Source organism: Mauremys mutica, chromosome 12 (genome assembly GCF_020497125.1).
Source record: "Mauremys mutica isolate MM-2020 ecotype Southern chromosome 12, ASM2049712v1, whole genome shotgun sequence".
Classification (NCBI taxonomy): domain Eukaryota; kingdom Metazoa; phylum Chordata; order Testudines; family Geoemydidae; genus Mauremys; species Mauremys mutica.
Genome location: NC_059083.1, coordinates 66,531,266 through 66,543,426, shown reverse-complemented (window position 1 = coordinate 66,543,426; position 12,161 = coordinate 66,531,266). Strand labels below are relative to the sequence as shown.

At 40.2% G+C, this 12,161-nt stretch overlaps 1 protein-coding gene across 2 annotated transcripts in view; it reads left to right on the top strand.

Annotated features, from left to right (window-relative positions):
* Positions 1 to 11,677, top strand: part of MFSD11 (major facilitator superfamily domain containing 11) — a 31,571-nt gene extending 19,894 nt beyond the window's left edge. For both annotated transcript variants that reach the window (XM_044982901.1, XM_044982900.1), the window contains exons 11-14: positions 1,427 to 1,552; positions 3,220 to 3,394; positions 5,153 to 5,288; positions 7,795 to 11,677. In XM_044982901.1, the coding sequence (XP_044838836.1) occupies positions 1,427 to 1,552; positions 3,220 to 3,394; positions 5,153 to 5,288; positions 7,795 to 7,959 (602 nt within the window). In that variant the 3' untranslated portion in view covers positions 7,960 to 11,677. The remainder of the gene's footprint in view (positions 1 to 1,426; positions 1,553 to 3,219; positions 3,395 to 5,152; positions 5,289 to 7,794) is intronic.
* The last annotated feature ends 484 nt before the right edge of the window (positions 11,678 to 12,161 follow it).

Here is a 12,161-nt window from a genome sequence, read left to right as displayed (position 1 = left end):
TGACTATTTGACTGTTTCTCTGAAATTATATTTATAATAATTCTGTGGCATTTTCATCTGCAAGAATTTCCAAAACAGTTTGAAAACTGAAATACATATTGTATTAGGGATCACATTGCTCATCACTAACATAGAGCTACCTCTTGGATGGAACACAGCAGCTGGTCAACACTCTGCAATAACTATACATCACAGCTTAGGACAGGGCATGAAAAATACCATATCTTATTAGAACGTTAGGGGAAGTGTATTAATTAAACACAGCTATTTATAGAGCACCTTAGGAAATATATCAAGTTTACTAAACAAAGAACAAAATTTGTGTAGGAAAGTGTGTACAATCCAAGGGCAATTTGTCTAGTGGTTAGAGCATGAGACTAGTAGTCAGAAGCTCTGAGCTCTATTATTAACTCTACTTCTGACTGCTATGTGACCTTGGGTAAGTCACTTGGCATTTTTTGGCCAGTTTTCCCCTCTGTAAAATGGGGATAATAATGGTTACTTCCTCATGTTAGGGGTATTATGAGCATTTGGGTTTTTTTGTAAAGCACTTTGAAGATAAGGAGTATATGCTAAATATTATGAATGGATATAATACACAAAATAAACAAAGTGGTATATAGTCACCACAATAGTGATGCTTCATGGTATAGGTGAATATTCATGCAGAATTTAACAAGACAGAAAAGAGTTGCCCAAGCGGAGATCTAGTCAGAAATGACTTTCTGTGTTGTAGTGACCTCAGAAACATAGCATTAGTGCAGCCCATGTCACAGTACTCATTTTTGTGAAAGCTACTACAAGTCTGAAGGTTCTCACAGGGTTCCAAATTTTGTAATGTGCTTTTTTGAAGTGTATGTAAATGACTGAAGCACTGTTTTGGTGAGTGCTGGCAGCAGGCCTTCTTAATATAATATTAAATGATCATTCTAGGTGTGTCACTGGGGCTATAGGTTTGACATCCCCATTGTATAATCTTATAATCAACTTCCAGTTATATATTGTTCCACAGTATCTGAAAGTAGTGATACACAACACGTGTGTGGTTATATTGTCATACATTTATTAGGTGTTTGGTGGGAGGTCAAAGACCCATGGTAAAATCTTACTCCCATTGAAGTCAATGTAAGTTTTGCCATTGACTTCAATGGAGCCAGAGTTTCACTCCAGGTGCAGATATGACACTAACTGCACATGTCATGATGTGTAGGTTTTTCTAAAATAGTTTATGTATTCTGACTTATGAAAGTCATATATTTATATGGCTTGGAATACTTCTAAACTAATGTGATTGCATCTACAATCTTCATATTTTAACCATGTATTTATAAGAGACAATGGTTAGACATAAGGAACTTTTGCATATTGGTGTCTGAAATAATGCATAATACTACAGCTGTCAACTTTTGTCTGCCTTTCCTTAAAGGTCTGGAATTAACATTCTTTTCTGGAGTATATGGGACCTGTATTGGTGCTGTGAATAGATTTGGCACTGAAGAGAAAAGTCTTATTGGACTCTCTGGTATTTTTATTGGCATTGGAGAAATTTTAGGTGAGTCTAAAGAAATTAAAGTTTAAGTATAAAAAAATGAAGTTGTTGAGATTATTGAAAAGGTTGTTTCTACACAAATGAAGAGTGCGCCACATGTCAGACTTGCAGCAGAAGTTGCATATGCAATAAGTAAAGTACAACTAAAATCTGCTACAATACTTGGTGGGGTTAGACTAGATGACCCTTGCGGTCCCTTCTAACCCTATGATTCATTATTGCGCTGCATCTTGTGTAGTAATTTACACTAGTACAAATTGAATGCAGAGAAGGATGTGGAATATTACCAGATAAGAGTCTTAGCATTTTACACCCATTTTGCATTGGTATAAATGACTATGTAAGACGAGAACAACAGTGAATCCAGTCTATAGTGTTAATAGGCCATTTTTAGCATTTGTACATCATGCTTTTATAGTTAGCTGTGTCTGATTTACATTTTGTATTGCTAAGTCTAAACCTTCTTTTTTATAATAAAAAGCCAAGGCTGTATGCTTAGAGATGAAAGACTAAACATACACCAAGGGTAAACTTAGTACTCAATTAAAATGATTGAATACAAATCTCAGTTGACTAGATCAAAATCTCCTACCTTTTGCTTACACTAGAGCATTTTGGAATCCCCTAACTTGTGAAACATCCTGAATCCGCACAGGCATTCACACCACGGTTTAATTGCACTTGCTCTGAGTGAGGCTAAGCACAGTATCATCCACCACCCTTCAGCGGGGGTTCTCAAACTTCATTGCACTGCGACCCCCTTCTGATAACAAAAATTACTACATGACCTCGGGCAGGGGGACCAAAGCCAAAGGGTTTGAGCCTCAGGTGGGGGGCCTGTAACCTGAGCCCACCACCCGTGGCTGAAGCCCTCAGGCTTGGGCTTTGGCCTTGGGCAGTAGATCTCAGGCTTTGGCTTCATCCTCAGCAAGTCTTATGCCAGCTCTGGCGACTCCATTAAAATGGTGTCGCAACCCACATTGGGGTTCTGACTCACAGTTTGAGAACCGCTGCCCTTCACCATTGCAATCTCTCTGTAGATAGTAAGTACTGGCAGACAGGGCTGCCCAGAGGTGGGGGCAAGTGGGGCAATTTGCCCCGGGCCCCACGAGCCCTGGCCCAGCAGCGGTTCTGGTCTTCGGCAGCATTTTGCCGGTGGGGGACCCTTCAGTGCTGCCAAAGAGACGGAGCAACTGAAGGGTCCCCCCCCACCGAAATGCCACCAAAGACCTGGACCGCCGCCAGGTGAGTACAAGCGCCACAGCTCCCCTGCTTTGCTCCAGACCCCCTGAATCCTCTGGGTGACCCTGCTGGCAGAGCAGCTGCAACAATGCAATTAGTCCTTTCAGTACTGTCCCACAAAGCTCCTGCCCACCTTTCATGGATGGCTCTGACAGCCCAGAGAATTCACCTCTGTTACCTGTCAAATTGCATCCCTTCCCCCATGGAACCAAGGTAGCACTTGGCTGATCTCAGCTCTGCCGGTCCCTCCTTCAGGGTCTATCATAGATATATTTCTAATGTACATTTTCAACATGTGCTGCCATACCTGAAGTTTGGATTCTTTCTTTACACTGTAAATACATGATTTAATGGAAACTTTTTAAACATTTCTTTTTTTGTTATTAATACTAATAATTATAATTATGTATTCTTTTCCCCTCCTACAGGTGGAGGATTCTTTGGATTAGTGAACAAAGATAATCGCTTTGGCAGGAACCCGGTTGTGATGTTTGGCATTGTGGTCCATTTTGTAGCCTTTTATTTAATTTTTTACAACATACCAAATGATGCCCCCATTGCTTCCTTCGAAGGAACAGATAATAGAGCTTATATGAATCCAAGGTACAAAATGTATTGTTTCTCTTGATCAGTGTAATTCGAAAGCATAGAAATGTAAGGCTGTCATAAGGGCCTCCAGAGGTCATCTATTCCATCCTCCTGCACTGAGGCAGGATTAAATATACCTAGACCATCCCTGACAAGTTTTTAAAAACCTCCAATGACATGGATTACACAACCTCCCTTAGTAACCCGTTCCAGAGGTTAACTATCCTTATACAATAATTATAATTTTTTTTCTAATATCTAATTTAAATCTTCCTTGCTGCAGATTAAGCAGATTATTTATTGTCCTATCCTGGCTGGATGTGGAAAAGAGTTTATCGCTATCCTGTTTTTAACAACCTTAGAGAGAAGCAGCTTGTTCTTCTGTGGGAAAGGCAGCTTCAAGCTGTTTTCACTGACTAGTGATCAAGACCTTACAGAAGGTTTCCATCCATAGTTCTCCATTCTCAGTAGCTTCAGATGTTATAGCAATTCATACCAAAATGTAGGGGGTTAAATGGCAGGTCAGAATGGTCAGTTCATATTAAGTGTATTGTTTGTGAACATTATTAAGGATGATCTGAGAAATTACTTTAGTTATCATAGATGCCAGTGATTCCAGATATTCACAACTATACCACACACTATGACCAGGGGCGGCTCCAGGCCCCAGCATGCCAAGCGCGTGCTTGGGGCGGCATGCCGCGGGGGGCACTCTGCCGGTCGCCGGGAGGGCGGCAGATGGCTCTGGTGGACCTCCCGCAGGCATGCCTGCGGATGGTCCGCTGGTCCACCCGAGCCGCGGGACCAGCGGACCCTCCGCAGGCACATCTGTGGGAGGTCCACCGGAGCCGCGGGACTGGCGACCGGCAGAGCGCCCCCCGTGGTGTGCCGCTGTGCTTGGGGCGGCGAAATGGCTAGAGCCGCCCCTGACTATGACAGCAATTTCTAAAGCCAATTGAATACTCATTGTCCAGGTCCACTCCATTAACTTGTGGCCAGATTCTGCCTGCCCATTACATGGGTGCTCAGTGTTGGGGAGTGGGCATCAGAAGCTTTCTTGCCTTGTGCATGCATGACCCAGGTAAGGGCCAAGCAGAATTCTAATCGCTGTGGTCAGGATATTGCAGGGACTGCTCTGTTTCTGTGCCCCCATTGCTCTATCATCTTGCTTCCCACACACACATGTGTGAAGGAGAATGAGTTGGAAGGGAGCAATCCCACATTTAAATACAAGTAACTGCTAATTTGCCAACTTAAGAAACTGTGAACATATTAATGGATTTGTGTTAAGCATTATATTTGAAATTTTCTGCAATTTGAAAGGTCCTTTTTAAGCCTCCCATATTCATACAGTTTTCATGCTCTCCATATCCCTGGCTGTCAGATTTGCATTACTACTTTTCTGTTGCCTGGGAAAGCATTGTGAGCTTGGTGGTTGCAGGCATTAATATCCAGATATGCTTGCCCATTAACAGAAGAGGAGTCCCAAAGTGAGGTAGTTGTTTTAGCAGCTCCAATTCAGTGTTGGATTGACTGCCTTGTAGCACTGGCAGAAAACTTAGAATTTCAGAGTACAAAAATCCTGTAAGGAAATATTTCTACCACCCTCATCAGTAATTTTCCATCAAAATTCTAACCTGAATTCAATTTTGTACTTTTATTTCCAAGACAAGTCTGACAAAACAGTTTGTTTATATTGAGAATCTCTATGTGTACTAGCACTAGCCAGTAGCTGAATATCTCTACTAAAGTTGGTTTAATTTTTCCCTACAGCAAAGAGTTGGCCATTTTTTGCAGCTTTCTGTTGGGACTAGGAGACAGCTGCTTTAACACCCAACTCCTCAGTATTTTGGGGTTCCTTTATTCAGAAGACAGTGCACCTGCCTTCGCTGTCTTCAAGTTTGTCCAGGTATTCTCTTGTGTCAAATAGCAAAGTCAGACAGTGTATGTGAAGGTGTCTTTGGGGGTATATGAATAATTAGCATTCTACTGAAATAATACAGATTTTTTTAGTGAGCTCAATAAATTTAATACAGTAACTCCTTGCTTAATGTTGTAGTTATGTTCCTGAAAAATGCGACTTTAAGCAAAACGATGTTAAGCGAATCCCATTTCCCCATAAGAATTAATGTAAATAGGAGGTTAGGTTCCAGGGAAATTTTTTCACTGGACAAAAAACTATAGTCTTATATACAGTATAAGTTTTAAACAAACAATTTAATACTGTACACAGCAATGATGATTGTGAAGCTTGGTTGAGATGGTGAAGGCAGAGAGTGGAGGCGGGTGGGATATTTCCCAGGGAATGTGCCTTGCTGCTAAATGATGAACTAGCACTCGGCTGAGCCCTCAAGGGTTAACACATTGTTAATGTAGCCTCACACTCTACAAGGCAGCACAAATGGAGGGTGGGGAGACAGCATGGCAGACAGAGACACACACCCTGTGTGTGTGTGTGTGTGTGTGTGTGTGTGAGAGAGAGAGATGCACATTGCCTCTTTAAGTATGCTGACCCCACTCTAAATACATTGCCTTTTTAAGTAGATCAGCAAGTTGAGACAGCAGCTGCTGCCAGCAAGCTCCCTCCGTCCTGAGCCCTGTCATGTCTCTCTCCCCCGCCCCCCCGCTCTGTGGAGATGGGGTAAGTGGGAGGCAGGGGGACACCCTGAAATTAGCCTCCCTCCCCCCCCCCAGCACAGCAAGCAATAGGCTCCTGGAAGCAGCTCCAAGGCAGAGGGCAGGAGCAGCACATGGCAGTGTGTGGAGGGACAGCTGAATGGCTGGCAATTGATAGCCTGCTGGGTGGCTGCAGCACAGGGAACTTAGGGGAGCGGGGAGCTGATGGGGGGCTGCCGGTCCACCCTGGTTCCAAGCCCCCACCAGCTAGCTCCAGCAGGCTGCTCTTTCTGCAAGCAGTGGACATTAAGCAGGCAGCTGCCAAACAGTGTTATAAGGGAGCATTGTGGAACTTTAAATGAGCATGTTCTCTAATTGATCAGCAACGTAACAACAAAACAACGTTAATCGGGACGACTTTAGGTGAGGAGTTACTGTACTATCCTTCCCAGAAAGGATGGGAGCCTGTTCTGTCTTCTGTGGAAAAACTGGTTCAAGTAGTAGCCCTTGGTTCAGGAGAACAATATAAAAGTGCTGTGTTGATGTATTGAACCATCAGGCACTCTCAGGTTTTTGAGTGTGAGCTACAGATAATGGTGGGTTCTGCTTTAATATCTAAAGGTATGTTCAGATATGCAGATTCTGATTTTTGGTTGAAATATTTATTTACTGGAAGAAGTCTTTGGAGATTAGGCAGTAGGTAACAGCAAATGTATTGGTTAAATGTTGATTTCCAAGTTTTTAAAAGTTTGTACCACATGTCACTTGGAGTTACCAGTTGTGCCCAACACTTGGTGAGGGGAGCATGGGCATAAGAAAAATTGAAATGGTCATTTCACATGTCTTAAACCATCAGCCCAAAATATTTATAATTATGCCAGTTGTGGACTAAATTAGAAGCCCTTCACATAAATGATTGCTTTTTCCTATTCTGAATGGGTTGATAAACTAGCAGACATGGAGCCCAAATGGATTCCCTCTAAAAGAGGAAACCTTTGCGGTTTTGAGCTTTCCCAGATCATGGATTGCGATAGTCAGAAAACTGAGGTATGAAGAGGTGACAAGACTTGCCCAGGGTCACACAATAAGTTGGGGCTGGGATCAGAGGTGTTCTGACTCACAGCCATGTGCCTAATCCACTAGATCACAGCTGCTGTGTTTGTAAGGACTTTATTATTTCCAATGATTTCCCAACGCACCATTCATTGTTTTGATAACATTATCCAAGATAGTTACGTATTTAACGTGATGATGGGTCAGGCTAATTATAAAGGTTCTTTAATCTAGCTGGGAGCTAATGAGTATTGTAGCTTGAATCCTTAACAAGGGTGGAGTGCATTTAAGCAGCTACACTTGGTAGAAATTTTCAGTTATGTCATACATGCATGCCTCTGGTTCTGTAATAAAGTGCTGTAAAACTGGGAAAAGATTATTCAGGTTACTGTTTTATATACTGTACTCATTCCTCGGATGTGTTGTGCATGAGACACCATGGTTTCAGTACCAGAGAATTGCATATCGGATACTATAAATACCCTTGTATGTGGTGTTCAATTCATCCAGTGAAGCCCACTTAAATGACAGAAGTTAAAACTGAATTTTCTGTGTATCAGAGCAAAAAAAATACAGAAATATAGTGAAGTCTTTTTACCTTTAATATCTGATACAGGAGAATATTTCTAAGAGAACTAAAGGCTAAATAACATTCTGTATGCATGTCAGTAATGATAATCTTTACATAGAACAGTTAGACTGCATACCTGCAATGATAGCCTTTGATTTGTGTTTTTTTCTTTCAGTCCATTTGTGCTGCAGTCGCATTTTTCTACAGCAACTACCTTCTTCTTCAGTGGCAGCTCCTGATCATGGCAGTGGTTGGATTCTTTGGAACAATCTCCTTCTTTACCGTGGAGTGGGAAGCAGCAGCATTTGTCGCCCGTGGCTCTGACTACAGGAGCATTTGATCCAGGTGCTCCATCAGCCTGATGTGAGGAGATGCATAGAAACATATTTATTGAAATGACTTGAGAAGGTGAAAAGATAATATCACAGAGGCCAGGATGAAGGAAGCCTCTGATAAAGCCCTTTCAGTGTAACTGATAGGAACAGTCATAATGAAACATAGAAAAACAAAATGCCAAAATGAAAAGGCTCTCTTTCTTATTTTTATCGATGTTGATGTGCAGGGTCACAAAAATTGCGTATGAGAAAATGGAAGGAAAACTGGGGATCTGTGCATTGAACAATTTTATTCAGATATACCCCTTTGCTGAGTGCCTATTTCTCTTAATTTCTCTCTTTGTGATCATGTAGTATAGAAATTCTACTTTCAGTCTTCTCAAATAGTTTTATTTTTACTTAGATCCAAGCTCTGCAGACTTGTCTTGTAAAAATTCCTTCTGTGTATGAGTGATATTTTTAAAATAAGATACAGTGTGCTACAGCATGTCTACATATCTGAGAAACCAATCAAACCCATGGACTTCTGTGGCAATAGAGGTGTTCTCATTGGAACATTTTGTGATGCTGTGCCTCTCCATCCCTTGGTTCCTAAGTCTATAACATTGTTGATACCCTATTTTATAGCTTAAAATTTTATCTAGGCTCAGTTTTAAAAAAAGAGAGATCTTAAGTATTATGGGCTGACGTGAAGTATATTAGAAAAATTTGGACAAGATTTTCTTTATTTTAAGCTTATCAGAAGGCTAAGTAAAGGCCAAGATGATTAAGGGCCTGAACCAGAGAAGTGTGGAACAACTGAATCCCCATTTATATTAACAGATATTGAGTGCTCAGCACCTCTCAGGATCAGGCTGTAGATTAGGTTGGCTGCCAGAACGTTCTCCAGGAAAAGGAATCATAGAGACATGGCTCTCAGCCTACAAACACTGAGTTCACTGGCACTACTCATGCTTAAAGTTACTCAGGTGTACAAGTATTTACAAGATCAGGGCTTAGATTAGTTAGATGTACATGTTAGTAATGGCATCTTGTGATGGGCACATTTTCCCATTTACCTCTTTAAAGCATGGTTAGAGGGGAAAGTGGACTGTAAAAATTGTCTCTTGTTACTGCACATACAGTGTCTGCTTTATGTGCATCGTCTAAGTAATATCTGAATAGCTGATTAACAAACACATTTTATTACTCAATAGAACATAGGAAGAACATGCAATAATTTATTCTGCATCATCAAAAAAAACCTAGCAGCTAAGTTTTGGATGCAGAATTATTATAATTGGTGATAATGTATGCACCAGATACAACGCACCTAGATTTCATTTACCTAGTTGAACTTGCAGTGCTGGCAGTTAGGTTTTGACTAGTAAGCAAATTGATCTGAAGCAACTGAGAATAAATGTGAACACCGACATGGAAACTCTTTAGAAACACCTTATTAGAAACTTTCTTGGTTCGATTTTTAGCAAAGTACCATCCTTTGTTAGACTGCAAACCTTTTGGTGAGCACAGTTGGTATGTTGGCTTCTTGTATTTAAAGATGATTAAGAAAGATTTAAATTATGTTTAAGTTTCTCATACTATGTCATAACTACTTAGGTGTGTATGGAGGAGAAATTTGGTATTGAATTAGGGGAACCCTGTGGCTTTCTGTATCTCCGTGCCCCTCTCAAAATGGTGAGTCACGTGAAATCCTCATGTGGCACAACCAAGTCTGTGCATAGTAAAATGGCACTGTACACAAATTTAGGGGTATTGGCTTTGGGTTCACTCCAGGTTTCTGCTGTGAGATCAGAAAGATGTTAATGAGAGAATTATTGAAACCCCAAATACTTAGCTGGGAAGTGGATAGGTGAGGGAAACGAAAGGAAACCTTATTGGTCAGCAGGAGTTTCACTGAATAAAGTGTAAAAGGGAATGAGATGGAGAAGATGAAGAAAGAGGAGAAGAGCTAATATAACAATTATACTTTGTCAGTCAAACTAAAGGGGAAATTCAGGGCATGGAACCAAATTGAATCAATGCATATGATGTTGCTGGCTGCACATTAGTGCCTCCCATCCACTTCTTTTATTCAGTAATTTCAAATATAATATTTTTATGTACCATTCATGATGGGAAAAAAAGTAAAGACATTAGGAAATCCTTCAGTGATTAGGTATTTTCCTACTGCATTCTTTTTTATATTTTCTTCAAAGTACCAAAAGGCATAAAGAACTTTAATTAAGAAATAAAATATCAATCTTCATACTATTCTGTTCTCAACACAAGTGAGAGAAGATTTTAATTGCTACAAGATCACAAGGAACAATTTGGTTTGGTAATAGGTGAGTGAACAAATTTGTGCTTACGGTGATGAGTACCTTGCAAATGCATTAAAAATAATACAATTTTGTTTTAGAAGGTAATGATTCTGATGAGATTGTTTTTAGAAATGGTGCTTTATTAATGGATGTCTGTGTGCAGTGTTGTTCATATGGGATAACAGAAGTATGTAGAATGCCTTAGTAAAATCTGTAGGGAAAGATTTTCAACTCTAAATTTTCACAATTTCAGCAAGTATTTTGGACCTGATTTTCAAAGGTGCTGAGTACCCGACCTCCCACTGCTGACAATTAGAGTTGGGGGTTCTCAGCACCTCTGAACATCCAGAGCCTTTGTCTTTTTCTATTCTATCTGGTTTGACTCAAAACCAGATGATGTAAGACACAAGGAAGGCTCAGAATTACTTATTAGGTTATTAAGGTGAACTAAGTTTGCTTTTTTAAGCCAAGTTTGATAAGAAAATTACAAAATTCTTCAAGCCACATTATGAATATCAAACATTTTAAAATTGCATACCCTACAAATGTATGCAGTATTGTTGTAGCCCTGTTGGTTCCAGGATATTAGAGACACAAGGTAGGTGAAGTAATATCTTTTACTGGACCAACTTCTGTCCGTGAAAGAGACAGAGCCTGACCTGAGGAAGAGCTCTGTGTAGTTTGGAAGCTTGTCTCTCTCTCTATCATGTTTTAATTCCAATTTTTAAGAAAAGTAGAAAAAATCCCCTCAATTATTTAGGCAACTGTATGATATATAGCTACATCTAAACTTGCAGACTTATTCCTGTGGAATGTCAGGACATGAAAAATACATTCAGCTGCACAGGATAAAGCACATTAGTCAGCTGTTTTTGATACAATGATCAGCAGTAAATAGGTTAATAATGTTGACATCTAATTATGCTCCCATCTCTGTCAGCATTTCTAAAGCTCCTATCACCATATCTAAGCACCGGCAGTAAGAGCCAATTGAGATGAATGGGATAAAGTCACATCTCTCTTGGTGCTTAAATCATTGCCCACTGAATTCAATTGTGATCTTTCCATTTTTTTCAGTGTGAATTTGACCAGGGCCAGGCTTTTTGTGAATTTGTTGTAGTCTGGTTTGCATGCTCCAAAATCACTGGTGCATGGTTTATATTGGGAAAATTATCTCCAGAAGCAGAGCTATAGATTGAACTTGGTTAGCTGCGAGGAAATATATTTGTTTGGTTTACCCTTTACTCTTAATGCTGTAATGGTTTCAACTTCCTATGATGTCACGTTGGGAGTCCTCCAAACAAATGGCAAAATCCTTTAGGAAGAAAGGAATATCAGTTTGGACTTCTAACTTTTTAATAAAAAGAACAGGAGTACTTGTGGCACCTTAAAGACTAACAAATTTATTTTGGCATGAGCTTTCGTGAGCTACAGCTCACTTCTTCGGATGCATAGAATGGAACACACAGACAGGAGATATGTATGTATAAATATCTCCTGTCTGTGTGTTCCATTCTATGCATCCGAAGAAGTGAGCTGTAGCTCACGAAAGCTCATGCTAAAATAAATTTGTTAGTCTTTAAGGTGCCACAAGTACTCCTGTTCTTTTTGCGGATACAGACTAACATGGCTGCTACTCTGAAACCTAACTTTTTAATGCAATTCTCCCCCCACCTCCCTGATTTTAAAAAAATAGGCCGCCTTTATTCATCAAAAAAGCCTAAGGGTGTATGTATATTTCTCTTCATTTTGCAGTTCTCAAAAGTTTAGATTCTTATGAAAACAGCAAAATCTACGGAAAGATGTTTTGCAGTCTGGATGTCTGTATTCCTTGTTCATCACTAATTGATGTGTTTAATTCATATTGTTTTATTTTCGAGTATAATCTATACTAGTAGGTTGGG